The sequence below is a fragment of the Herpailurus yagouaroundi genome, unplaced genomic scaffold (assembly GCF_014898765.1).
Source record: "Herpailurus yagouaroundi ecotype Mexico unplaced genomic scaffold, PumYag 182, whole genome shotgun sequence".
Taxonomy (NCBI): Eukaryota; Metazoa; Chordata; class Mammalia; order Carnivora; family Felidae; genus Herpailurus; species Herpailurus yagouaroundi.
In genome coordinates this window covers 11,108,376-11,134,768 of record NW_024412413.1, presented here as the reverse complement: position 1 = coordinate 11,134,768, position 26,393 = coordinate 11,108,376, and the positions used below count along the sequence as shown (strand labels likewise).

The window sequence follows — 26,393 nt, the reverse complement described above, 5'->3', positions numbered from 1 at the left end:
GATATTTCAAATGCACAAACAGTAGAGAATTTTTTTTTTATTGTATGAGCCAACCTTCCTAAGTCCCGGGCAGAGAGGAGCTAGGCAGTTGTCCAAGGCGGAAAGCAAGCTTCCCGGGAGCCAGGTGGGATCCGTGCATTACCTACCCCTCTCGTCAGAGCCACGCTGAGTGACCACACACCCCATCTCGCCTTGTGGGATCTCCCACAATCCTGCGTGTGGCCCGCATTTTTCTCCCCATCACCCGGCACGTGCCCCCTGGCACAGAGGAGGGTCTTGGCGACTGTATGTGGAGTAAACGAACGAATAACTCTGAGCACAGCAGGGTCGGGGCAAAGGCACAGTGAGTGAGGCACATCCCCGGGTGCAAAATTTAAGGGGCACCCAAACAGTAGCTAAGATAAATAACATTTTAGCGCGATGTTGTAAAAAACTAGCGCAAAAAACCCGCAACAAAGTGTGAAATTTTAGTTTATTTCCTTTAGTTTAGAGGCGCCCCTCAAGAACATGATCGAGCTTTTCTTGTTCTATTTCCTTATCTCATTCTTGTTGCCTGGTTTTGTACCATTGGCAACTTTGTTTTAAAAGCTGCAGGCTGTTGGGATGCCTGGGCAGCTCAGCTGGTTGAGCGTCCGACTTTGGCTCAGCTCACGATCTGCGGTTCGAGAGTGCGAGCCCCACCTCGGGCTCTGGGCTGACAGTTTGGAGCCTGGAGCCTGTGTCTCCCTCTCCCTCTCTCTCTCTCTCTGCCCCTCCCGCACTTGTGCTCTCTCTCTCTCTTTCAAAAAGAAATAAACATTAAAAAAAATTAAAAGGTGCAGCCTGTTAAATTCTGATGTCCTGTATTCAGGCCACCTCCCTGCTGCGTCCCGGTCACACACTCCCTCACCCTGATCGGCGCTTGTCACACAGGGAGCCCAGAGGCTGGGGGCGCTTGGCCCACCGGAGGAAGGGGTTTGACCGGCTTGCTGTTAGGAGCTCAGCCGAGCTGGGACAGGGAACGCAGAAGGCAGGTACCAGAGTAGCCAGTTATAGCCACCGGCCGCAGGGAAAGGGTTGAGCCTTAACCACTTATGGCTGGAAGAAGCCGGACGTTACACCTGCAGACAGCGCCTTTTCCATTCCCCGCATAGGGTGGAATGGAGGGTGCGTGGATCCTCTCACCGTCGAGGAGGCCGGAACAAAAAAAAAAAGGCTCTGGCCATTTTCCCAAGCCGGGGGTTGGGGGGGGGGGGGGGGCCCGGGGGGGAAGAAAGGGGGGGCGGGGCCGGGGGGGGGGGGGGGGGGGGGGGGGAACGCGTCCCCCGGGTGTGCCCCTTTGAAGAGGGCCTCTCCCAGAGGCCTCCGATGCAGATATGTGAAAGATCGCGGCCCGCCAGGGGCCCTGAGTCCTTGACCGCAGCTCCCCCAGAGGCCCCCTCAGAGAAGACACAGTGTACCCCGAGTCTGGTGTGCGAGGGCGGCTTTCCCCACAGGCCTGCCAGGGAAGCCTTCCTAACTGCCCACGGCTGGGCCTACAAGTCGCATACAGCTCGTCAACCAGGAGCCCGGGTCCTCACCACAGGCGTCCTGCCCTCTCTCTCGGCCCCGCTCCCCCTGCTCTCTCTCTCTCTCAAATAAACAAACTAAAACCTCATACTTTGTTGCAGGTTTTTTGCGCCAGTTTTTCACAACGTCGCACAAAAATGTTATTCATCGTAGCTACTGAGTGTTTGGGTGCCCCTTAAATTTTGCGCCCGGGGACGTGCCTCGCTCACTGTGCCTTTGCCCCAACCCTGCTGTGCTCAGGGTTGTTCGTCCGTTTAGCCCACGTACAGTCGCCAAGACCCTCCTCTGTGCCCGGGGGCACCTGCCGGGCGACGGGGAGAGAAATGCAGGCCACACGCAGGATTCTGGGAGGGGGGCAGGGAAAGACCGCCCTGCGCACTGAGGACTGCGGGACAGGATGGGGAGGTGCAAAACAGGTCACCAGGGGAATCAAAACAATACGGGCTAACCCTTGGGGGTTGTCTGCAGCATATCATCTGGTTCTCTCCACAGCCCTTGAGTGTCTGTAGATGCTCACGGGGGAGTAACGGGGTTGCTGGGGGGGCGGTCCCAAGACCCGGCAAGGTCACACGCCAGTAAGTCGCATAAAGTTACACTCTGAGCAGGAGTACAGGTGGGAGCCGGCCCAGCTCCGTCTGGCTCTGGGCTGTCCCCTGCTCTGGTTATTGCAGCCCCCGCCCCCCCCCCCCCCCCGCCTCCCCCGGGGGCGGCACAGAAGGCGGCACGAAGCCACTGGTCGCCGAGCTGACCGAGGATGCGCGGGTGTGTCCAGGGGGGGCGCTGCTGGCACAGGGAACAGCATTGACAAAGTCAGCGAGGCCCAGAGGAAAAAAAAAAATCGGTATCTCGGTGTCCACAGTTCTAAGAAGCTGGGCAATGTTGTGAGGAGTCACTTGTACAGACACAGGCCTGGCCGGTGTCGCTTCCTCTTTCTGCTTCTGTTTCCTAACAACGACGTCAGCATAAATAGGAAGCGTGACAGGCTCCCTGTCGCCTGGACACTCCAGCAGAAGGCTTTGCTGTCCCACCACGAAGAGGTACGGCCTGGCTTTCAGGGGCGGGCTGGGGAGCGGTGGGGGAGGCCCAGGCTGTGGATGGAGAACGGGGAGAGGTGGGGGGTGTGGGGTGGGCGGGCGCGCTCGGGGACTCGGGGGGCGGGGGTCAGGGCTTGGTCTCTTGGGAAGACTGGCCAGGCTCCTCGGGCAGCCGGGGGCTGAGCAGACAGCCAGTGGTGCCTGTTTCCTTGAGTGTTGTGTGAACAGGGCGAGGGCCTCCCGTTCGGGATCCAGCTGTCCTGGAGGGAGGACTCCCGGGGAGGCGGCGGTCACACACCTACCTGCGTGGCGTCCCTCTTGGCTTTGCCGCTAAAGTGTCGCCGAGGTGTTAGTGGCAGTGAACCGGTTTCTGCCTCCTTGTCTCTGGAGCGGGAAGAACACATCAATCGTCCCTGACATCCTGGTTTCATATATATTTTTTTTAATGTTTATTTATTTTTGAGAGAGAGTGAGTGAGCAGGGGAGGGGCCGAGAGAGAGGGAGACCCGGAATCCGAAGCAGGCTCCAGGCTCCGGGCTGTAGGCCCAGAGCCCGACGCGGGGCTCGAACCCTCCAACTGCGAGATCGTGACCTGAGCTGAAGCCGGACGCTTAGCCAGCGGAGCCACCCAGGCGCCCCTCTGCCGTCCTGGTTTAGAAAAGGAGACCTGGAGAGTGAGGGTGTGTGTGCGTTTCCATGGGTGTCCCTGGGGATGCAGGGGTGCAGAGAGACTGGGAGGCGAGGGGGGAACCTGGAGCTTTGTCATGCTCCGGCCCAGAGCTTGGTGTGGCTTTGGAAGCTCCCTTTGGAAGACGAGAAAGGGCTCGGTCTCTCTCGAAAAATGTGGTTTTACTCTCAACACCCCACCCTGAGCCTCCGTTGCTCAGTTGGGTTCAGGCACAGGGGTGGGTGTTCCGCACCCAAGTCTGTGAGCTGGTGGGGGATGGGGGGGGTTGCGTCTAAGGGGGTATCTACCTCAGGATGTGTGCAGGTGCGTGCACTTGCCCTGTGGATGGGAGCGCGAGGGCTTCCAAGGTCCCCACTGGGGTGGCAGCCTGTGTGGCCCCACCAGACGGGTCCCGGCGACAAGTCGCAAGTGTACAGTTTTGAGTCTTAGGGATCCTGCTACAATTTTGTGTCACCGGGTCCTGATTTTCTCTACCCCTCGCCTTTCGTGCTTCCTAATAGTTTTATCACGAGTGAAACCTTTCCCGTTAGCTCTCGGCCCCTCCGTTTTTTCATTCACCAGTTTCACTCATGTCGTGTGATACGCACCAAACACTGCAGAATAGTCCCTCAGTTGTTGAATGAGCGTGTTTCGTACTAAGCGAATACGTGGCTATCTGCTTTATCAGCCGTTAGAATGATCCGGAATTGTGTAGCGTAAGAGACAAAGCACCAGCTATCCCTATCTCCCGGCCTCACATCCTACTCTATACTATATGTGTCCTTCCAAAACATTTTCTAAGCGCGATGCAAGTATATAGCTTTCCTTTGTACATAAACAAGAGTATAAGCAGACATATTGTTCGGGGCACCCGCATGGCTCAGTCGGTGAAGCATCCCACTTTGGCTCAGGTCGTGATCTCGCGGTCTGTGGGTTCGAGCCCCGCGTCAGGCTCCGTGCTGACAGCTCGGAGCCTGGAGCCTGCTTCGGATTCTGGGTCTCCCTCTCTCTCTGCCCCTCCCACCTCGTGCTCTGTCTCTCTCAAAAATAAACATTTAAAAATTAAATATATATATATATACATATATATGTATATATATATATACACATATTGTTCTATGACTTATATTTTCACCTAATATTACATTTGGGACATTCCACAATAACACATATCGATTTAAGTCGTTTTATTAGCCCTACAAAATAAGGCAGCATGTATTAGTAGGGGCCACACCACAAGTTACCCAATCCCATACTGATAGACATTTCGTTGTTTTTTGTTGGGGTTTTTCTTCCCCCCATTTTTTCCACACCCGTGGAGGTGTTTCTACGGCCCAGATGCCTAGAAGAATTACTGAGTAGGAGATTGTGCATCCAAAAATGTCATAAATATTGTCAGATCATCCTCAAAGCAGCTGAATTAACATACACCCCCACAGTGGTGTATAAAAGGCTCATTTCTCTTTAGGAAAACGATCAGTCTTTAGACTGTATCCGGGGCGCCAGGGTGGCTCAGTCGGTTGAGCACCAACTTCAGCTCAGGTCACGATCTCATGGGGTTGTGAGTTGGAGCCCCGCATCAGGCTCTGTGCTGATGGCTCAGAGCCTGGGGCCTGCTTTGGATTCTGTGTCTCCCTCTCTCTCTGCCCCACCCCCCTGCTCATGGTCTGTCTCTCTCTGTCTCAAAAATAAATTAAAAAAAAAAAAAAAACATTACAAACATTTAGAAACTGTGTGCAATGGATGGAGGAAAATCATCTGATTCTTGCTTAGAGTTTTCCTTTCCCTGATTATGGGTGAAGTTACTCCTCTTCCATATGTCCATTGGCTACCTGGGCTCCTTTTATGATACGTATAGGAATGTTTTGTCCATATCCCGGGTTTTTTGTCTTTTACATATTTACTGTAGGAGTAGCTCATTTATTAAGTACACTAACAATTTATGTGCATAACGTTTAAATTATGTTTCCAGATCATCACTTGTCCTTTTTCTTTACCATGTGGAAGATACTTTCATACAAAAGCATGTTAATTGCCTTCCAAGTTCAGTTTGGGTTTGGTGTCTTGTTAACCCCTAAGGTTAAACAAGTACCTGTAATGCCTTTTATCATTTTAGTTTTGACTTCTAGAACTTTAATCCACCCAGAATTTGGAGGGGTAGGCAATATGTAAAATAATTATCTAGCTTTAAAAAATTATCAGCTAATTGTCTCAACCTCATAATTATGAGCATGTGGCCCATCCTTTCCTCTGTGATTAGAAATGCCGCGATTTCTTCCCAAAGTCCTATTTGGTTGTTTTCCTTACTGTTTTCGAGTCCATCTGTCCGCGATCATACTCCTCATCATTTCTCTGGCTAATAGAACCCGTCTCTCACGTTCGGCTTGTTATAATCTAGAACCGGTCTGTCAAGCCTGTTAAAACCCCTTTTGGAGTTTTGACTGAGATTGCGTTGAATTTAGAGATTATTTGGGGGAGATGGCAGTAGTGGGTGGCCTTCCCCTGCTTGTGCCCTTGACGGGGACGACACGCACATTCTCCTTCGACGCTGACGTCACTACTGACTGGTAGTAGATGCCCAGAAACACCAGCGTTCCCTTCAGCGCCTCATTTGTCGAGGTTCACCTGTCAGTGTGTTTAATTGGGAATGGCTTTTGTATTACTGAATACTGGGAAGCATCTGTCAAGATAAGTGATCCTTCTTTCCCCCTTTAATCTGTTGGTCTGTTTCTTTTAATCATGAAGAGATTGCTTCATGGCTCTTTGTCTGTTTCTGGAATAATTCCCCAGGTGGCCATGATACATTCTTCTTCTAGAAGTCTTTGTCAGATTGCCCTATGACATTCTTTTTGTCTGGAATGAATTTATGGTTTGCTTTGTTTGTTTGTTTGTTTTTTCATTTCCAGTTTTTATTCCTACCAGTAAATTTCTTCATGAGTTTGGGAATTTTGGTGTGCATGTTTGTTTCGAGTAAAAAGGTGTTTGGTTTTTCTCTTCTCTTTTTTCCCCTCTTCCTCCTTCTCCCTTCCCTCTCCCTGTCCGCCTTTTACTCCTGTGCTTACCCCTCACTCTTAGTGGCTTTTAACCCTTACCTTTTTAACACATGTACATAACGTGTATTTTCCATCAACATTTGGGCGTAATTAACACACTTCTGTGCCTCCAAAACAAGACACGAACCCTAACAAGCTTTCAGTTCTCCTCCGCTTTCCGCCCCTCACCTCACAGCCAGCTCCCACCTTCCAACCATCTGCATCGTTAACACATAACTAACTCACTTTCACTTTATAAGTAACAATTCTTCTCTACTTTGTATAAGTCTTACTTGGTTTCTTTTCTCACCACTGATTCCAGTATTATATGCTATCTTTCTTGAACTCTTTTTTTCCCCCTGAAATATATCCCAGAGCCAATTGTGTTTCTTAGAAAAGATCTGAAAATGTTCTTTGTCTTTACTACATTTCCAGATGTTGCGTTTTTCTGCCCATGAGCGTCAAAGGAAGCTTGACTTTTAATGATTCTAGGTTTAAACGTATTTTCCCTCAGCGTTTTCAAGACATCGCTATCTACTTAGAGTTCAAGGTCACTTGTAAGAAAATCTGGCCAACCTGACCCTTGTTCCTCTGAAAATAATGTTTGTTTCCTACTGGAACCTTTTGGGAGTATTCTTTTATTCTTGGATGACCGAGAGTTTACCAGCACGTGACTGAGTATGGCACTGTTAAAAATTAAGTTTGTCCTTCCCTTTAGCGGACTGTTGTCTCCTTTAAGCCCTGTGAAGTTTTCTTCTATTTCCATTTGTATCTTTTTGGTTGCATGGAAAAATCTTCAAACAACAGTGGCTTAACAATATGGAGGTTTATCTTTGTTCTCACATAAAAGGTGTCCGGAGGCAGGCGCTCCCAGGCCGGTGTGGTTGCTCCCGAGTGACAAGAAGGATCCAGGCTTCCCTCTTTCTGTTGTATGTGGTTCCATCCTCAAGGTAACCTTACGGTCCAAAATGGCTTCCAGAGCTCCAGCCATCACTTCCAAGTTGTAGGCTGGAAGAAGGAAGAAATGGGCCCCTCCTCCCCTGGCCAACTCCCTTTAAGAAGCCTTTTTTTGGAAGGCACACCCGATGCTTCCGCTCACATCTCCTTGGACAACTTAGTGACATGACCACACCTAGCAACAGAAGAGTGTAGGAAATAAAATCTTTTATTCTGTGTAGCACCAAGCCCAGCTGAAGCCTGAGCTTCTGTGACCAAGGGAACAGGGGGCAGTGCACACACCGTCTGCCACGTGGTTTGCAACTTTAATACGATTTAACGTCTTACATTGAAATTTTTAATGAACCCCATTTTGGGTGTGGTATGGGACAGAGATTTAGGTGGACACATTTTACAGTGTTATTCATTGTCTCTTAGCCTTTGGTTTGTTTGTTTTTTTTTTTTTTTTTTTTATCTATCCCTTCACGTTGATTCATGATTCCTCCTTCCTCACGTAGGACGTTCTTGGGCAGGATAGAATTGCCTGGTCAGGACGTCCATTGACGTATTGTGTATGTGTGCAACACGCTTACTCATCAGATCTTTACAATAAATTTTGCTACTGGGGAGAGCCTCCTTATTGCTAAAAAATCTCAGGAACTGTCCTCAGAGCGATTTTTTTTTTTCCTGAGGTCCTACAAAAAGCCATGTTGGTAAATTTTGTTTGGAATTGTGTTAAACCTATAACTTATCTTAGGAGGAATTGCTCTCTTAGCACACGTAGTATTTCTACGTGTGGTAAGACCCAAATAAAAGCTCTGGAAGTTTAGGCTAGTCCCAGGTAGGCAAATACATAGACTCAAGCCCTTACCGCAGGGCATGGCCTCCAGCTACAGAAGCTGAAGGGGATGAATACGTCCCCCGGGGGGCCCCCCCCCCCACCAGCTCCAAGCAAGCCTGTTCGTCTTTCTGGAGCCTTTATCCGACTAACCTGTCTATGAACATCACCGCATTGGGTTCTTCTCGCGTGAGATACGTGTATTTGTACCCACATTACCGACGCAGAGAACAAGGTTCAGGGAGCACTGGTGGGTCAGCACAGGCCGCTGGCGGGGGAGAAGCAGAGCCTGGGCTGAAGGTCAGGTCTGCTGAGCCCAGAGCCGTGCTTTTCCCAGTAAGAAAGTTGCTGCTTCGTGTGTGTGCACATGTGCCTCTTGAGTGAAATTTCAGACAATCTTAGGGGGAGAAAAGGAACCACTGTCCCCTGTTCTCCTCTCCTGGGTACTTCCCAGGGCCAGACAGAATGAAAAGAGGAAATCCCCGGCCTTCTGCAGAGAAAAGGGAACAGGCATTCCGAGGGTGGTGTGGGAGGGTTGACAGTAAACGGAGTGTGTGTGCGCGCAGTGTAAGTGAGCGTGTGCTGTGATCACGCCCAGGGGAGGGGAGGGTGTGGCCCCCACACCCCTAAAAGCGGATCGGGTCAGAGGCCGGCAGGGAGCTCAGAACAAGTCAGATACCAGGCCTCCCTGTGAGGTTTTTCCATCGCCAGGGGACTGCATAGGAGCTTCTGATGCACGACCGAGGGGTGGGGGTGGGGGTGGGGGTGGGAAAAATCTCACTTCTTCAGAAGCCACTAAATGCATCTCCCTCAAAGTCACGCCCCAGGCACTGAGGCTAAGGGGAAAGGACTGTCCTGGGTGCCAGGCTGAGGTGGCAGGGGGCGCCAGAGGCCGTGCGTCACTCCCGGCTTCACCCTGCATCGTGGGTCAAGTCCAGGGAGTGCAGGACGGAAGGGGGTCACTCACTCTCAGCTGATGTCCCTTCCGCAGGCGGAGTGCCTTCGCAGGCGAGAGGGCTCACAGGAGCCGGGGACATGGGTCTGGCCTGGCCTCCCGCTGAGCAAGCATACACGACTCCGGGGCACTGAGGACCCCAGCCCCTGCCCAGACCCGGGCCCACCTGAGCCGGCCACCCGTTCGTCCAGAGCTGACCCAGAGATGGTGCTGACCCGGGGGCTCCTCCCTGTTGCCTTGCTGGCTCTGTTCTGGGGGCCCGGCGTGGCGGGGGCCCAAGGTGAGCTCCGTTGCGGCCTCCCCTTCCCTGTGACCCTCCTCCCAGCTGGCCCTTGAGCAAGGCCACGCCCACATGTGCCCAGAAAGCCCCAGACCCCTCCCGCCCTCCCTCATTCTCCCCCTCCCTGTCCTCTCTGGCGCCCCGCGCCCCCCCTCCTCCTGCTCGGAAGGCCCTGCTGGGATGTTCCTTTGGCTCTTAAGGCGCACGAACTCCCCCTCCCCAGGGCTCCCAGAGAGCATGGCTTCTCTGATAACCCCGAGAACCACATTCTCTCTTCCCACCGTCAGACCCTGCAGCTGACCAAGAGACCAGGACAGGGAGGTCCCAGAGGGCTCTGCCACGCTGCCACTCTTCCCAGGCTGTCCCAAAAGGGGTCCAGGGGCCGGGCCCATGCCCGATGCAAGCGTCCCTCCTGGGGTGGGAGAGAGACCCTGCGCCAGGAGCAAGGGCACAGCAGGGGCTCAGGAAATGTGCTGTGACCCTATGAGAATATTGCGTTTCTAAATTTGTTTTTTACATTTATTTCTGAGAGAGCGAGCGTGAGCAGGGGAGGGGCCGAGAGAGAGGGAGACCCAGAATCCGAAGCAGGCTCCAGGCTCCGGGCTGTCGGCCCAGAGTCCGACGCGGGGCTCGGACCCGCAGACCGCAAGATCATGACCTGAGCCGAAGTCGGATGCTTCACCGACTGAGCCACCCAGGCGCCCCTAGAATATTGTGTTTCTACCCAGGCAGTGGGGACCACGGCTAGGGCCCTCACACCCCCAGAACCCCCGTCCTCCCCGCGCTGCGCAGGGTCCCTAGGGAGCTCTGTCTAGCAGCCAGGGACCCCTACAGGACTCCGGAAAACCCCTCCCTAGCTCTCGGCACTCCAGAGGGGATGGGGGGGTGACAAGGGACATCCAGATGTGACCCCCTTTCTGCCTCTCCCCGGGCAGAGACCATCCCACTGCAGACCCTACAGTGTTATAATGACTACCACAGCCACATCACCTGCAGGTGGGCAGACACTCAGGATGCCCAGAAGTTCATCAACCTGACTCTCTTCCGGAGGCTGAATGAGTAAGTGCCACCAGGGCTCAGGGGTCAGAGGGGCCACAGGGAGGCTGCTGAGTGGGGCTGTGCCCCGGGGGGGGCTGGCCGGAGGGCAGGGACAGGGAAGCCCCTGCCCAGGAGCTCCTGCCCCATTAGGCGGCCAGCCAGGTCCGGGTGCTGATGGCCGGCGTCGGGGTTTGGAGGGGGGGAAGAGGCTCCTACGTGAACATCGCCCTCCGTCACGGTTTAACAGAGTCGCCCTGCAAAGGTCAGCTTTAGATTGTCTTCGCTGCGAGGTGAGCAGGGCAGGCGTGTGATGCCCAGTTCACAGGTGAGCCGACCCGAGGCCGCGGTGGCACGGTCCACGGGGCAGCTGTGGGGCCGAACAGGAGCCAGGGCCCTGCGGCCTCCGGAGTGTGGATTTTCTCTGTTGCCCTCGCATGGTCTCTGGGGGGACGTGCCGTTTGGGAAGATTCCGCACAGCGTTCTGGGGTCTGGTGATGGTCTGACCCACCATTCTGGGGATAAATGGCCGGCATCACAGGTGCAGAGGGACCCCCCCCCCCCCGCCCCGGAGGCCGGACCCTCACACCCCCAGTGCCGGCCTCCAGCGCTCTGTCTCGCTCTCCTGGGAGCCCCCTTCTTCCCGTCTCCTCCGCCCTCCTCGCCCGCCTTCACCTCCCGCCCTCAACTGTGGCCCGATTCCTCCTGTGCTGAGACACAGCGCGGCCACCACCAGACGCCAGCAAGGCCTGAGGCCCTGGGGTGCCTCCTGACCGCCACCTCCTCCGGTGGAGCCCGCCCTCTGCTTCCCCTTGGAGGCCACCCTCCCCCAAAGAGTTGGCTAGACCCGCAGCGTCCAAGGTCTTTCCGGTTATTCTGAACCTGGAATGACTGGCCCCACCGGGCCACCCAGACCGCTCGGGCCCGAGGCTACCAAGCCCTCCCTGCGCCCCCTCCCTCTTTGACCGTGGGCGGCACCTGACACACACCGGCCCCACGGACCGTGGTGAAAGCAGCTGCCTCTCCTGGCCGCCACAACCCCCCCTCCTGTGTCTCCCCAGCTCGCCTTCTCTGTCTCCCTGTTCGCTCCCTTCTTTCGTCTCTAACTTGAAGGGTGAGATGCCCTGGGGTTCCTCCTTGGATCTATGCACTGGAACATACCTGACCCAGTGGCAGAGACCCAGCCCCAGGCTGCGCGCTGGTGACTCTCACGTCCTCTCCAGCCCCGCGCCTCCCCCCACCCGCTCCCCCCACCCCCCACCTCCCGCTTCACTGAATGGGAGCTCCCAGAGGCTCCTGCTGACCAGGAGTTGTCTACCCTCCTTTAGCACCTTCCCTTCCCCATCGCCGCCTCTAATCCGTCAGCAAATGCTGCAGACTCCATCTTCGAACAGGACGCGAATCTGGCCGAGGCTAACACCACCACCCTGGTGCGAACTACTTGGCCCGTCACTTGGCTATTTCAGGAGCCTCCTATCTGGTCTCTCAGCTTCCGAGACTACCGCCCCCATCCACCCCTATGTATCCACGGCCCAGCGGCCAGAGGAAGCCTTTGGGTCACGACATGTCACCCCTCTGCTCATAACTCAATTATCTCCATGCTCAGTGACATCCAGATTCCTCGGTTTCCTTTTAAGCGCTGTGTCACCTTGCTGTACTGGTCTCCCTCACCTCCCACCCTCACAGATGCCACTCCATGCATTCTGGGTGACCGCCTAATCCTACAACACTCCAGGGGCGCCTAGGTGGCTCAGTCGGTTAAGCGTGCGACTTCGGCTCAGGTCACGATCTCACGGTTTGTGGGTTCGAGCCCCGCATGGGGCTCTGTGCTGACAGCTCAGAGCCTGGAGCCTGCTTCCGATTCTGTGTCTCCTCTTCTCTCTGCCCCTCCCCCACTTGTGCTGTCTCCGTCTCTCAAAAATAAATAAAAATGTAAAAAAAAATTTTTTTTTAATCATACAACACTCTAAGACTGTGCCTGCCCCAGGGCCTTTGCACCAGCTGTTCCCTTTACCTGAACTCCTCTTTCAGGTAAAGCCCATTTGCATGGCTCCCTCCCTGACTTCCTTCAAGGCTCTGCCCAAAAGCCGCCTTTGCCACGAGGCCTTCCCTGTCTCCCCTGTTTCAGATTGCACCCCCCCCCACCCCACCCCTTCTGGCTTCCGTATCTTCCTGCTGTATCTGTCCGTGTAAAGTTTGCTCCATCTGACACGTGATGTATTTTATCCAGTTCTTCCGTGCGTGTCCCCCTCCACCAGGATGGCAGCACCCTGGCCCCGGACAGAGCCTCGCACATGGTGACCGCTCAGGACCTTTGTTGAACGCGTGATGCTTCTTCACTCTGGGCTCACCATGTTCTCTGCTGGCAGGAACCCTCCAGTGCCAGTGTCCTGTGATCTCAGTAATGACACGGGCTTGTCGTCGGACCACCCCTGTGCCGGCTGCGTGCCCAGAAGATGTGTCATTCCCTACAAGATTTTTGTCCTCGCCGACAAAGACTACTTCTCATTCCGACCAGACAGGCCTCTGGGCGCCCAGCTCACCGTGACTCTGGACCAGAATGGTAAGTTCTGGGGTTCCCGGATGGCGGTGGTCCCGGGAGGACAGTGGACCCCGGGGGTGGCGAGACGGCAGAAGGGCCAGGAAGCCAGAGTCTTCAAGGGGGGGAGGGGGTGGCTCTGGTCTCTTGAGAGAGGAGGGTGCGGCCTCCCGACAACCGAGGCATTGGAGCAGGTCCAAGGGGCGGAGCCCCCGGCCGGTGGCACCTCCCTGGGCCCTGACTGCTGCAGCACCCGCCAAGATACTGCCTTCCAGCAGTGAAGGCTGCCCTTCTAGGAGAACCAGCCTCCCTATTCGGGTAGAAACTTCCTAGCTTGAGAACACCCATCACCGATATAGCCTCATCCAACGTCTGCAACAACCCATTTTATAGATGAGGCAGTTAAAGCCCAGAGAGGCCACATGACTTTTCCAAAGCGCCAGCCCTGAGCAGTCAAGCCAGTGATGGATCAGCTCTGCCCAGGGTTTCCTGCCCTGGAGATGGAGGTCATCACCTCCCTGCCCTCCCTGAGTGGCTTCCAGCGAGTGCGGCCCGCGTGTCCACAGCGGCCCCAAAAAGCCAATGGTCCTGGGTGGGTGTCGATGACCTAGCTAGGCTTCGTTCGACTGTGTGTTACCCAGAAGTATAACCAACACTTCAGCCTCATTAATTCAATTTTTATCTGTGCTCACAATGAACCTACACGAGAGATGTTCGAGGGGATCACCTTTTAAAGTTGAAATTGATGCGGTAAGAACCCTACGGATGGCTGGCTTTTAGGAAACACTGCCCAATATTACGTAACCATTACGACGACGGGTGGTGTCGCGCACCCCTGTTTTCTTTTTCACCCCATGTCACTGATGTTGAAACCGAGGCTCGGAGAACAGGAACTTGCCCAAGGCCTCTCAGATACACGTGTGTGACTTTAGCATCCGGGGTCCCGAACGCTGGGCAGGCCCCACTGTAGGTGCAAGCGTCACACGGAGAGGGGACTCCCGCCTTCGCTTCCTGCCTGTTCTCATGACGGCAGCACAAAGCCGTTGCCCGGAGGAGGGGATTGGTTAGGCCATGGCTGATTCATTTGCAACAGTGTCTCTAAACGCGTTTGATGGATGAGAAAGGGCCCCATCCCCGTGGGGCTCAGAGCATGCAGGTTGAGGGGCCAGGAAACACTGGAGGTTGAACCAGAAGTGGGTGCCGTGTGCCACATGCTGAGGGGCAGTGGGCAAGGAGCCTGGGGGCCGGGGGGTCAGGACAGGCTTCCCCGGGGCGGGGGGGAAAGAGCTTGGCAGGGAGAGCTGAAGGGTGGGTAAGAGGACAGAGCAGGAAGAACATTCCTAGAGGAAACAGCGTGTGCCAAGGCTGGGAGACCGGGGAGGGCAAGGCGGGTTGGGGCAACCGCGAGAAACTGTAGCCCAGAAGCATCACCATCAAAAGGGCCAGACAGCGTGAGGAAGACGGAGAGGGGCAGGTGCAGGCAGGGGCCTGACCTGAGGACGCTGCTGGGCCCTGCAAAGGGGCTTAGGGGCCAACGTCTAGGTGATGGAGAGCCATCGAAGGCGCATGACTTGATCAGATGTGAGGATGCCCGAGGTGGGTGACGCACAGGGTAGACGGCAGGGGGCAGGAGGGGGCAGGAGGCTGGGGCCCGGAATGCAACCGGAGGCGCTCGTCCCACGGAGAAATGACGAGCGTGCTACTGGAACGCGGCCAGGGCATGGGAGCGGGGGGCAGGGGGGGCATACAAATCATACTTAGGACACACGTGCCCTTCACTCGTTCATCTGCTCCCTCACTGAGCACCCACATCCACCAGCACAGCAGTGAACAAGCCGGTCAGTGTCCCTGCCCCTGTGAAGCGTATGGCCTGGTCACAGGGAAGGTGATATGCTGGACATGGGGACAACTTAGAAACGGGGAGGGGAGTGTGACGTTTGTCTCCTAGAGCCTGTGTTCAGCAGGGAGCTCAGCTCCAGCCCCAAGCCATTTTGGCAATGGATCAGGGAAGCTTCTGGTGCTGAGGAGGGACAGGCGTGTGCGTTGGAGCTGCTCTGAGGCTCCCACGAGTGGAGATCTGGGGTATTTTCCTTCCTCTGTCCGTTTCTCCATCTGCGAAATGAGCTAGTGGACTACGATCTCTCAGGTTGGAGGAACAGGTTTGCGCTCAGGCTCCCAGTTGTTTCAGTTGGGAGCAGCTTCTAGAGCTCTGTGCTGAAAGGGATTCCCACTCCCCGGAGGGCTCAGGGGCTAGGAGTGCAGTGATTGATTAGTGATGTCTGCTGTGGCTGCGGAGAGATCTGCCACTCGGGGCTTAAGATTTTCTAGAGGCTCCAGCTCGGACATGCTCTCACATGCCACGTCCCGGTCGGACTCATTGGACTGTGTTTCAAGGTCATCCCTCAGCATTCAGACACAGAAGCTTCGGGAAGGCGGGAGCCGTGCCATTCGTTAACGACTATGCTCGCCCAACAGACACACGTTTGCTGTTGGTTGACGGAATGCCTTCTTGAAAAGTCTGTGAAGGTTGCCTACATGTATTTATTCGTGGATTCATTCATCCTTCATTCACTTTGTCCCCCAAATTCACTGAACCACTAATCGCAGGCCATGGGGGTAGGGAAGGGTGTGGAGGGCCGAACCCGGCCACCCATAAGCTCCTGACTACTTGGGAAGGCAGAAAAGGAGACACATAAATGCCCCAGGGCTCTAAGGCCCATACAACGGGCTGTGGTGAGACAGGAAGAGGGGCAAGGGATTCTGCCCAAGGGGATGGGGGCATCCAAGAAAGTTCTAGAAAAGGAGACATTTATGCTGGGCTCTGAGAGGAGCAGGATCCTGGGCAGGTGGAAAGAGGAAGAGGATGGACAGCATCGCGGGGAGTAACGTGAGCCACAGCGCCCTCTGCTGGGAAGGGGCCGAACAGGCCGCGAGGTGGGCAGAAGGGACCGGAGGCTCCATTCGGAGGAACTTCACTGGCAGCACCTTTCACGGAGCTTGTGTGATATACGCCCAGAAATCTGCGCGGCTTTCATTCATGTTCACAGTGAACCCCCACAGTTTGGCAGGTGAAGGGCCTGAGGCCCACAGAGGAAAGGGGTCTTGTCCAAGGCTGCTCAGCGGGTAGGACGGCACTCAGCCTGGGGCCCCAGTCCGCCCACACAAAACGTGCCGCCCTATAGTTATCCAGCCCCTTCTGAGCCCTTGACCGCCCCTTCCTCCAGTGCAGGCCCCTGCACCCAAGGACCTCCAGATCACCGCTGTCGGGGACCGTTTCCTGCTGACCTGGAGGGTGGCCCCTCCGGGTTCCCAGAGCCACTGGCTGTCAAACCTGGAGTACGAGGTGGTCTACAAGCGGCTTCAGGACTCCTGGGAGGTAGGGACCACGGCCGGCTCTGCCCCAGCCGAGGGACCTGGCCCAGCTGGCACCTGTTCCATTAACCCCTCCCTCCCCGCAGGATGCCCCTACCCTCTACTGCAACTCCTCCCAGGCTGTCCTGGGTCCAGAGCACCTCCTTCCCAGCAGCACCTATGTGGCCCGAGTGCGCGCCCGCCTGGCCCCCAGCTCAGGGCTCTCGGGGCGGCCCAGTCAGTGGAGCCTGGAGGTTCTCTGGCACTCCCAGACAGGTAACAAAGCCAAAATTGGGGCAATGCCCTCCTGAGGGGAGGGCGGCTCATTCAGCTTCCGGACAGAAAGAGTCCAGGGGTCCGTTTTGCGGGATTCCACAGATCTTCTGTAGCCTGTGTTCAGGATCGATACCCAGGGCAGACCCCATCCCTACTGTGGCTCTCCAGACACAGTGGCTGCGTCCCACCCACGGCTGGGCCCCAGCCTCTTCTGCGTGCTTCCTGTGCCCACGTTACAGGGATAAGCATCACGGGCGGTGGCCATGGCATTCTGAGCAGCTGTGTTTCCGTGAGCGCTATGCTGGGTGTGGACAAGTCAACATCATCGTGTTGCGTCTCCCGCCCCCCCCCCCCCCACCACCACCACCAACACTGAAACCAGACGCTCTCCCCAGGGTGCACAAGGGGGTAAGAGGGTTCGCAGAATTCACTCTCTGACCTGCGGACACACCTCGGGCAGGTTCAGGCTAATGCTAAGCCCTAGTTTTTCTGGTCCCAAAGCCCCACGATCTCTCTGAGATGAGGCTCACGGTAGGTCCCACTGAGAGCGAAGGAAGGAATGGAGGAGGGGAGGATAAAAGGAAGTGTCTCCCTTCCCAGGGGACAAGGCCCAGCCCCAGAACCTCCAGTGCTTGTTCGATGGGGCCGCCGTGCTCAGCTGCTCCTGGGAAGTGTGGTCCGAGGTGGCCAGCTCCGTCTCCTTCACCCTCTTCTACAAGCCCAGCACCAGTGCAAGGTGAGCGTCCTCTCCTCCCCACCCCCACCCACCCTTCCCTCCCCTCGTCACCACCTGTGTCCTTCAGACCTCCCCCTGACCCTGAGATTTCCCAGTGGAAGCCATGGCCCATCCCGAGGTTGCCTCCCTCCCGTGGCCTCTGCCTCCCTCGCCCTCACCTGCACCGTGATCCTCAGGGAGGAGGAGTGCTCCCCGGTGCTGAAGGAACAGCTCCCCGGCCTCTTGGTCCAGCACCGATGCCGGATTCCCGTGCCTGACCCCAGGAACCACAGCCAGTACGCCATCTCTGTTCGGGTGAAGGAGGAGGAGAGGTTCATAAAGAGCTCAGACCACAGTGAGTTCGCCCCCAGCCTTGCGCACAGTCCCCCTTGCCACAGTCCTGTCTCGTCGCGGAACCCACACAAACTCAGGACTCCCTGTGGCCCAGTCTTCACGTTGGTCACTGTCCTCCAAACGCGGCCCGGCGAGCCAAGTGAACAAAAGTCATTCTAACCTTGACGTTCTCAAGAAGCAAGGACACCACGATGACAAGGGCCAATAACACGAAGGAAGGTTCCACTGATACTTCCCAGGAGCACATCTCTAAAGCCTGTTTTCTCCGATTTCTTGAGGTCTGCGTTCCTGTCCAACCCCGCAGCTCCTCTGAAGCCCCTTCTGCCAACCGTACTCCCCTAGGCCTCCCCCCCCACCCCAGACTCTCCTTTTCGTCCCCTGATTGGGTTTTTCGCTCTCTGATTTCCAAAGTCCTCCGCGCACTTGTATTTTCAGGCTTCGAAATAGTAGAGCTGTGAGTTACTTCTTCAATCGGGGGCTAGAACATGCGCAAATAAATGGTAGCTCCTTGCGGGTCAATATCCACGACTCCTCTTATGCAGTAAGAATCCCATGCAAAGGAGCCTCCTGCATTGCTTCCTGAGGACCCAGGCTCTTCCATCCAGATGTCAGTGTGGGGGGGAGGCCACAGCCAATCTTGCTCACCCGGGTTGGAACCCACCACTCACTCCGGGGACGCCGAGTTTCACCTTTTCCTCCACCACTCGTTAGCTGCCTGGCCTTGGCAAGTTACCTAATCGTTCTGGGGCTCAGTTTCCCCGTCTGTGAAGTGTGACGAGTTAATAGTACCTACCACGTTGGGTTGCTGTTAGAATCGAGTGAGAGATTCGCGCAGACTGAGCATGTGTGACGATACCTGCGACATAGTTAATTCTCTAGACTAGGACAAATAAATAGTGTTTCTATGTTTACGTAAATGCTGGGCGTAGCCCGTGCTTTGGCCCACCTCCCTACAAAACGAGCCTATCTCAGCATCTCCCAAGAGGAGGGCCACTCGGATCAAAGTGGATAGTGTGGCAAAGTGAGGTGCAAGGACCCCAAGAAGGGGTGGACCGGGAGACAGAGCGCCTGTGACGAGCATGGGATGAAAAGAACGTTCCATCGGAGGAATGCTAGGAACAGCATTCCCTAAAGGTTTCCCTCCCTCCAGTCCAGATGGCTCCCCCGACCCTCAATGTGACCAAGAGCAGAGATGGCTACGCCCTGTCCTGGACAACAGAGGAGATGCTTTACAAACACATAGGTCACACCTTCCAGATCCAGTACAAGAAAGACGCAGACTCATGGAAGGTGAGGGCCTATGCCTGGGAAGGGGCTTGGATTGGGGTAGGGGGGATGGGAGAAAACACGCAGGGGGGCGCCGACCTGCCAGGGGCCTGGCTCCCAGCAGGTGACCGGTCAGAGGAAGCCGCTGAGACTTCGCGGTCGCGGCCCTGTGTGGTCAGTTGGTCCTTGTCCTATACCTTGGCGGAGGTGCTAAAGTTCACAGGGGCGATGTGACATGGCCCAGATTGACGATGGGACCCTGACTTGCCAAGGGGATGTAGGCGTCGGGACTCAGAGGGCTGAGAGGCAGCTGGGTGAAGGGTTTTCAAAAGTCAGGAGGGGATTCTTCTTCAGAGAAATCTCTGGAATGCAGATGTGCAGCTGCTGAGAGCGGAGCTGCTCTGATAAAGCAGGCAGGGCCCCGGCCCAGGGTTCGGTCTCTGGCCCCCACCCCCAGACAGCCCCCGGGCTGTGTGTGCAGCACCCAGGCTCCCCGCAGCCCCAGTCGGCAACCTCAGAGCCCGCCCCAGACCTTCAGGTCCAGAAGCGGGGAAATGGAAGCCAGGAAGGGCACGGTCAGCGGTGGAGCTGGGAGTGGGGCCCTGACTCGCAAACCCCGTCTCGGGGTCCAGCGATGCTGCCCTGCATTCCTGGGCAGGCCATAACCGGGGTCCAGGCCGTCCCCGAGGAGCTCGGGGGTGGGCGGGGCGGTTTAGAGTGAGGGTGGCACACGCTGTGTCCTCAGGATTTCTGGACCTCGGTGTTGTCCTATGTCGCAGGGGTGCGGCCCCCCGTCCCGTCCAGAGTGCTCTGCCTCTGTGCGCCCTGGGGCAGGGCCCTCCATGGGGGGCAGGGAGGACTCAGATCTGGGGATGCAGCTGCGGCCGGGGCCTGACGGGACAGAAAAGCTGGGGCGCTGAGGTGGGAGGGGCTTGCGGCTGTGCCTCCCCCCACCCCGCACCAGGCAAGTAGCCTCAGCCTCAGCAGACCTGCTCACTCGCCTGTGCCCACAGGAGAGCAAGACGGAGACCCTCCAGAACTCCCACGTCATGTCACTGCCACCGCTGGAGCCCTTCACCAGGTACCAGGCGAGAGTGAGGGTCAGGCCCACCCCCAGCGGCTACAACGGGGTCTGGAGCCAGTGGAGTGAGAAGACCTTCTGGGACACAGAGTGGGGTAGGTGTCCCAGCCCCCCCCCCTTCCGGGTACAGCCCAGCTGGGCAGAGGACAAGCGAGATGTGAACACAGGGGTGTGACCCCACTCCACCTGAGTGTCCTTTCCTCCACGTGTCACTAGTCACTGCAAAGCGACGCCTATGTGGCAGGTGAGGTCCTGAGAGCAGAGAAGAAGGGTCCTCCCTCAGACTGGCGCTTAGCCCTCTATTGATATGGCCCATGGTTTGTTCCATTAGCCTTGGTGACAGCCATCACCTAGTGACCACTCAGCATGCGTCTCCGGTTACCATGGTAGCAAACATCAGGAGCGATGGGCTGGGGCCTGGGATTGGAAGGGTTCGGTCTGATTTCTTAATCTCCCCCATTCTGCTTCCAGTGTCTCTCACCATTGGCCATAGTGGCCACCAGGAGACAAGTACCAGACTAGGTCCAGGAGGTGGTGGCAGAGAGAGGACCGAGGAGGTATTAGCAACAGGGACCCCAGCCCCAGCCAGCCTTGCAGGGGGGGAGTCGCAGGGAGAGGGCCACAATCAAGCGGAAAGGAGGACTGGACACCAGGCCTAAGGGAAGAGACCAAGAAAGTCCTGGAGGGGCCCAGCCTGTGAAGGGCTCAAGGCTGCCAGGCAGGCAGGAAGTTGGGGCTCCTGATGGGCCTTTGTACCTGCTGATTCCTACACTAGCACGGCCTTCCCCATCTCCGCCTCTCCAAGCCTCCCTGTGCCTGGATGCTCAAGCTTATATGCTGCCTCCTACAGGAAGTCCCTTGTGATTGCCATGGGCTGGAGTCACGGCCCAGCCCCCCACCCCCATAACTCCTTCTGCTACTAGAAAGAATCTAACCCTCTGTGTCCTTCCCAGCACTCGAACATGGGGGTGGGGGAGGTCAGACCAATGCCCTCTTCTTCGCCTATGTCTGGCCTCCCCCCGCCACCACCCTGCACGCCAAGGCAGTGAGTTTCTGGAGCGCCGCGCCTGCACAGAGCAGGGTCTGGGGGCACTGACCTGGCCTCCGCTCCTCCCCACCTCCTAAGCCTCCAGCTCTGTCCCTCCCCAGATGCTAATATTCCTTTTTCCTTCCCGGAAGTCCTGCCCACCTGGGTCCTGGCTCTCATCCTGGTGTTCACCACGCTGGCCTTGCTCCCTGTCCTGCGCTTCTGTGGCATCTATGGGTACAGGTAAGGGGACTCTATGATGGGTGGGAGGGGTACTCAGGAGCCCAGGGGGTGCCAGGGACCCCACAACTGGCTCCCTCTAGTCCCCGCTCCGCACCCGCTCCCTGGGAAGCCTTGGCCACCTCCCACCTTCTCCCTGGGCCTCAGTTTCCTCTCTGCACGTGAGCATGGGGCCTCTGGCAGCGGTCACCTCCCTGGTGTCTCTCTAGGCTGAACCGGAAGTGGGAGGAGAAAATCCCAAACCCCAGCAAGAGCCACCTGTTCCAGGTAGGAGCCGACCGCGAAGGCGGCCAGGGTGGTAGGGGCGCCTCACTCCTGCAGCCACGTCCCCGTCCCCATGTCTTCCCCGCCTTCCTGTGGCTTTGAGTGTGATGCCGAGGTGGCCCGGGAAGGTGCCAGGCAGCTCTAAGAGGCAGGCCAGCCCCGGCAGGTTCAGCTCTGCAATCCTCTGGGCACCTGCAGGCTCCCAGGGCTGGCCCAGGGTGCAGGGCTCCCTCGGAGCCGGAGCCGGAGGCGGGAGTCGGGGTGGCCTCGGGGAGGGGCTCAGTTCCGTGGGGGCAGGTGGGCTTCCTTCAGGATGGGACAGCAGAGCTGAGCTTCGAAGGAGCCAGGGTGGGGCCAGGTGGGAAAGGCCACCGCAGACAGAAGGCCTGTGGAGGATGGGCACGGGGCCCCCCTCATAAAAGGAGCCGAGGGGGGCAGGCAGCGAGGCTGGGGGCACATCCCGGATGCTGAGATGGACGCAAGGCAGGCGGTGGCACGAGGGTCACAGGAGCCCTTTGGTCCAGCAGGGCCAGCTTGCCCGGTGGCGGGGGGGTCCTCATGGCTACTGCGGGGGAAAGTAGGGTGTGAGTGTGGAGGCAGTGACACCCCAGATTAGTGAACTCGCAAGAAGAGGGTCCCCATCCTCAGACGCTCGAGGGCCCATGGGAAGTCCCAGCCCCTCTCTGGGCTTCTCCTTCCTGGTGTCAGGGGGCCCGGCTGGTCCTGACCTTGCTGAGACTCCTTCCGTGTCTGGGGGGCTCGCTGTATCCCCTGTCATGCCCTGGCTTCCTCGCCCCACCCCCACCCCCCACCTTCAGCTTCTCAGGCTCCCACACAGCCACGGCACAAGTGTCCTTTCTCTTTCCAGAACGGGAGTGCCGGGCTCGGGCTCCCAGGCAGCATGGCGGTACTCACCATCAGGAGCCCCTTGCACAAGGGGCCGAGAGGCAGCTACTTCCCTGAAATGGAGGGGTGAGTGTCTGGGCACGGGGTCCCTAGGAGGTGGGAGGGTGGCCCCATCGTGCACCCTGGAGGCTCAGAGGAGGTGGCCTCTGGCCTGTGGCTCAGTATAGAGAGATCCGTGGGGGTCGGTGGCTCTAAAGCAAAAGACATACCCGTCAGACATCCGGAAGACTTTCCTGGTTCCCAGGTTAGGGAGGGCCATACCTTGGACTTGGCCAGACGCAGAAGACCGGAGCAATGACCTCTCCCTGCCCTACTGGCCAGGCAGACCCCACGCTGGGGTGCTGATGGCATGGTGGGGGATGAAGGGACGAGGGCCTGACCGAGCCCTGGTCCCCGAAGCTGGGTGGATATCAAGGAACCTGGGGTGAGGGGACCACACCTGGCAGGGGAAGAGCTTGAACAAGAACATGGAGGCTGGCGGGCGAGACCCACGAGGGCCGCCCGATGTCCTCTCCGGGCCCGCTCCCTCACCTTGCCCTGCTCTGTGCTCTCCCTGAGCTCCGGGTGGGGCCAGACCCCCCCCCGACCCCGGCCCCTAACCCCAGCATGAGCTGAAGTGGCTGCCCAGGGGACCCCAACGTCCCTGTGCCCGTTCTCCCCGCAGGGTGTTTCCCGTAGACTGCAGGCACAGCGAAGTGTCACCTCTCACCACAGAGGACCCGAAAGATGTGCACGGATCACCATGTGAGCCTGACACAGCTTCAGCCACTTCGGACCCGTGCACGGAGCGGCCCCCCAGCCCCCATCCAGGCCCGTCGGCCCCCGCGGGCAGGCCCGAGAGCCGGGTCTCCGGCTTCGACTTCAACGGCCCCTACCTGGGCCTACCCCGCAGCCACTCCCTGCCTGACGTGACGGGCCCCCCGGAGCCCCCACAGAGGGGCGTGAGCCAGAAGCCACAGCCTCCGGGGTCCCTGGAGTACCTGTGTCTGCCCGCGGGAGGGCAGGTGCAGCTGGTTCCACTGGCCCAGGTGATGGCACAGGGCCGGGCCAAGGATTTGGAGAGGAACCCCGGCCCGGAGGCCGAAGGGAACCCCTCACCAGAGTCAGGGGCAGGCCTTGCCTCTCCTGTATACAGGCTGATGGTGGGCGGTCAGGGCCCAAAGGACAGGGCCCTCACGGCTCTGCCCACTGGCTCTGGGGACCCTGAGGACGGCGTCACGGCCTCTGGCTACGTCACTACCGCAGACCTGGCACTTCCCTGGCCCCCGGGGCTGCCATCTGCCTCCAAGGTCCACCCCCTGGACCTGCCCTCAGACCGGAACCACGGCCTCAGTCTTGGACCGGCCCGTAGGCTCTGTAGCGTCCCAGCCCCCAGGAAGCCAGAAATCGAGGGCTATGTGGACATCCCTCTGACCCCAGGCCAGCCCCCCAAGTCCCCTCTGGGCAGTCCTGCCCCTCCTGCAGCCAGCAGCCCCATCCTGAGCCCAGGGGAGACGGCCCCCAGCCCCCCACACCCCGAGGGGCTCCTGGTCCTGCAGCAAGTGGGCGACTACTGCTTCCTGCCTGGCCTGGGACCTGGCCCTCTCTCACCCTCTTCCCCAGGACCCTGTCCTGAGATCGGGGACCACGACCACATGTTCCAGGCCAAGAAGGCCCTGCACCCCGCCATTCCCCAGGTGCCGGCCGTCAGGCATTTCAAAGCCCTAAAACAGCAGGACTACTTGTCGCTGCCCCCCTGGGATGTCAGCAGGCCGGGGGAGGTGTGCTGAGCCACCCCAGATCCCGGGGGGGGGGGGGGGGGGGGTGGTCCACCTGCCCTCCCGCCACCTCCCGGCCCCTCCCACAGTCCCTTCCGCAAAGCCCAGGGGCCCCTCCCACAGTCCCTTCCGCAAAGCCCAGGAGACGCTTCCGTGTTGGAACAGATGACCAGGAAGTTAGTCGACCTCCTACCTTCTCACTTGACCTTCGGCCAAGGAATTCTGCCCCCACCGCCTCCCGATCTCAGACACACACACACACACACACACACACACACACACACACACATTTTTCTGTCCTGTTAACTTAATCTTAAGCTCCAGACTGTTAGCGCTCTCTCTATACTCATTCCGTTTGCCCACTTCTTTTTTTTTCCCCAGATTTCCTTGCTTTTGCCACTGTCTTCTTTCTTTTTCCACTGACTTATCACTCGAGTGAGCTTGAGGTCCGAGCTAAGCCCATCCTGAGAGGGCACGTCTCGGTCAGAGCCTGTTCTGACGTTGACACGTCCGGTTGCGTTAAGGACTTGTGTCTGCAGCCTGGCCCTGGTAGGCGCGAATGCGTGCGTTTCCCCCATGGGGAGGGAAGAGACCCCCCCACCCCGTGAGGGTCCTGGGGGAGGGGTGAGGTGGGGAAGAGCAGTGTAGGACCCGCCGGCTCATGGCTGGCACTGCGGCCCCAGGCACTGTGGCAAAATACCAGCCCTGATGGCTGTCACACCAAGCCATGGGGCAAGAGAAGAGTTGTTCTGAGCCCGTGGGAGCCCCTGCTGGGCCCACCGCTATGACTGGGGAGGTCGGGATGCAGGCCCCTGCCTCAAGTAGGGGCCACCCGCCCAAGTGAGGAATGTCCCCGCTGCCTGCTGGCCACAGCAGTCTCCCTTCTACACCCGGGCTGGTGGGGCCTGCAGAAATTCAGAAGCAGAGGGGAGTCCTGAACCCACACACACTCTAGAAATGTTGGGGAAAACTGTTCAGCAAAGGAAAAAAAGGAAAGCGATCAAAGCCTTGTACACTTTGGGGCTTATAGTCAACGTGGCCCTCCTGCCCTCCCTCCAGAAAGCCCTTACGGTCCCCACCCCCGCTGGCCATGGACGAGGGGCTTTTGATCTATGTCTGGGCCTCCATGGAGGATTATGGCTTCTTAAAAATCTGTGCCTTTCTGATATGCAAAAACAAAAAAGGGCATTAAATCATTTAAATTTGCATTATTTGATAGCTATCAGGTTGCACGTTTTCGTATTTCTTGGGCACTCCTATTTTGTTTTACGGGGCTAGCCCACTTAGGACTTTGCTCTGTTGGCTGTTCATCCTTTTCTGATTAAGTTTTTAAAACTGTTTACATGCGATCTTTCACGGACGGTGCACATTTTTTCCCCCTAGTTTGTAGTGTGTCTTTTCGTTTCGTACGGGAGGCCCGTAGATGTACGCGATGTCGACTTTTCCGCATTTCGGGTTAGAGTCGCCGGCTCCACTTTTGACGTCAAATTTACAAAAGCCTTCGCCACTTCGAAATCACGTTTGTCCTAATTTATATTTTCACCAGTACTTTCTGAGTTTCAAGCTTTTCGCATCAAATCGTAATGACTTTGGAGTGGATGCGTGCGAAAGGGAGAACTGCCTGTATGTTTGCACCAAACGAGTGGCCTGGGTGTTTTTCCATCGTTTGCCGAAACACCCGTTCTTCGCCCATCCGACCGAAATGCTACTTTTATGATCTAGAAAGTGCCTGAGATACTTGGAATGTTCTAGCTTCATAATGTTTTTTAAACAAGCGGCCAACCCGATGTCCTTGTAACCTTTATTCCCAAATCCCTGTTCATCACAAAAGTGTTTGTGGTCAGGGGGAAAGGAATTCTAAACAGCGTATATAATTCACCAATGGTGAAATTAACAACAAGACTTCAGGATATTCTAACGCGGAATCCTGTGTTACAGATGAACACGGCAGTCAGGCCTGCGTGGGTTAGAAAGAAGTCCAAGATGTGAATTTCGAGATGTGCAGATACTGTTAGCTGAAAAAAAAATTGCAATAAAATGTGTTCGCTGTAAACCAAAACCCTTCGCTCGTGCGTATGTGTTAGAATTGTCAGGGGAGGGGTGCGGTTTGAAACCACAGTTGCATTAACGAGGGTAAATTCTGTGAAACAGAAGGGCCGTGGGTCTTCGAGACACCACGGCGAGTTTGGGGACAGTGTAGACAGACCAGGAATGCAGTGCCAGCAGGGTGGAGGTCCTCAGACAGCCCCGGAGGGAGCTGGGCTCTAAGCCGAGACCTCCTGTCCCCAGAAC

The 26,393-nt window shown here is 57.1% G+C and overlaps 1 protein-coding gene and 1 long non-coding RNA gene across 3 annotated transcripts; one reads left to right on the top strand and one right to left on the bottom strand.

Moving 5' to 3' along the window:
- Positions 1–759: 759 nt before the first annotated feature.
- Positions 760–17,495, bottom strand: LOC121040403 (uncharacterized). The gene is made up of 3 exons (XR_005795269.1): positions 17,386–17,495; positions 14,998–15,005; positions 760–770 (listed from the first exon to the last, which is right to left on the bottom strand). It is a non-coding gene; the product is annotated as an uncharacterized LOC121040403 (long non-coding RNA).
- On the top strand, positions 2,441–24,204 carry CSF2RB (colony stimulating factor 2 receptor subunit beta). Of its 2 annotated transcripts, XM_040490907.1 has the most exons (14): positions 2,441–2,585; positions 9,047–9,290; positions 10,226–10,349; positions 12,695–12,888; positions 16,089–16,240; positions 16,323–16,491; positions 17,092–17,227; positions 17,404–17,561; positions 18,711–18,850; positions 19,840–20,002; positions 21,087–21,177; positions 21,384–21,441; positions 22,307–22,410; positions 23,009–24,204. In XM_040490907.1, exons 2-14 carry the CDS (start codon positions 9,215–9,217, stop codon positions 24,111–24,113), a joined length of 2,670 nt encoding a protein of 889 aa, XP_040346841.1. In that variant the 5' UTR covers positions 2,441–2,585; positions 9,047–9,214; the 3' UTR covers positions 24,114–24,204. The 2 variants fall into 2 exon arrangements, with proteins under 2 accessions (XP_040346841.1, XP_040346842.1); XM_040490908.1 differs by lacking the exons at positions 2,441–2,585; positions 9,047–9,290; positions 10,226–10,349 and having other exon boundaries at positions 12,791–12,888; positions 16,094–16,240.
- Positions 24,205–26,393: the final 2,189 nt, after the last annotated feature.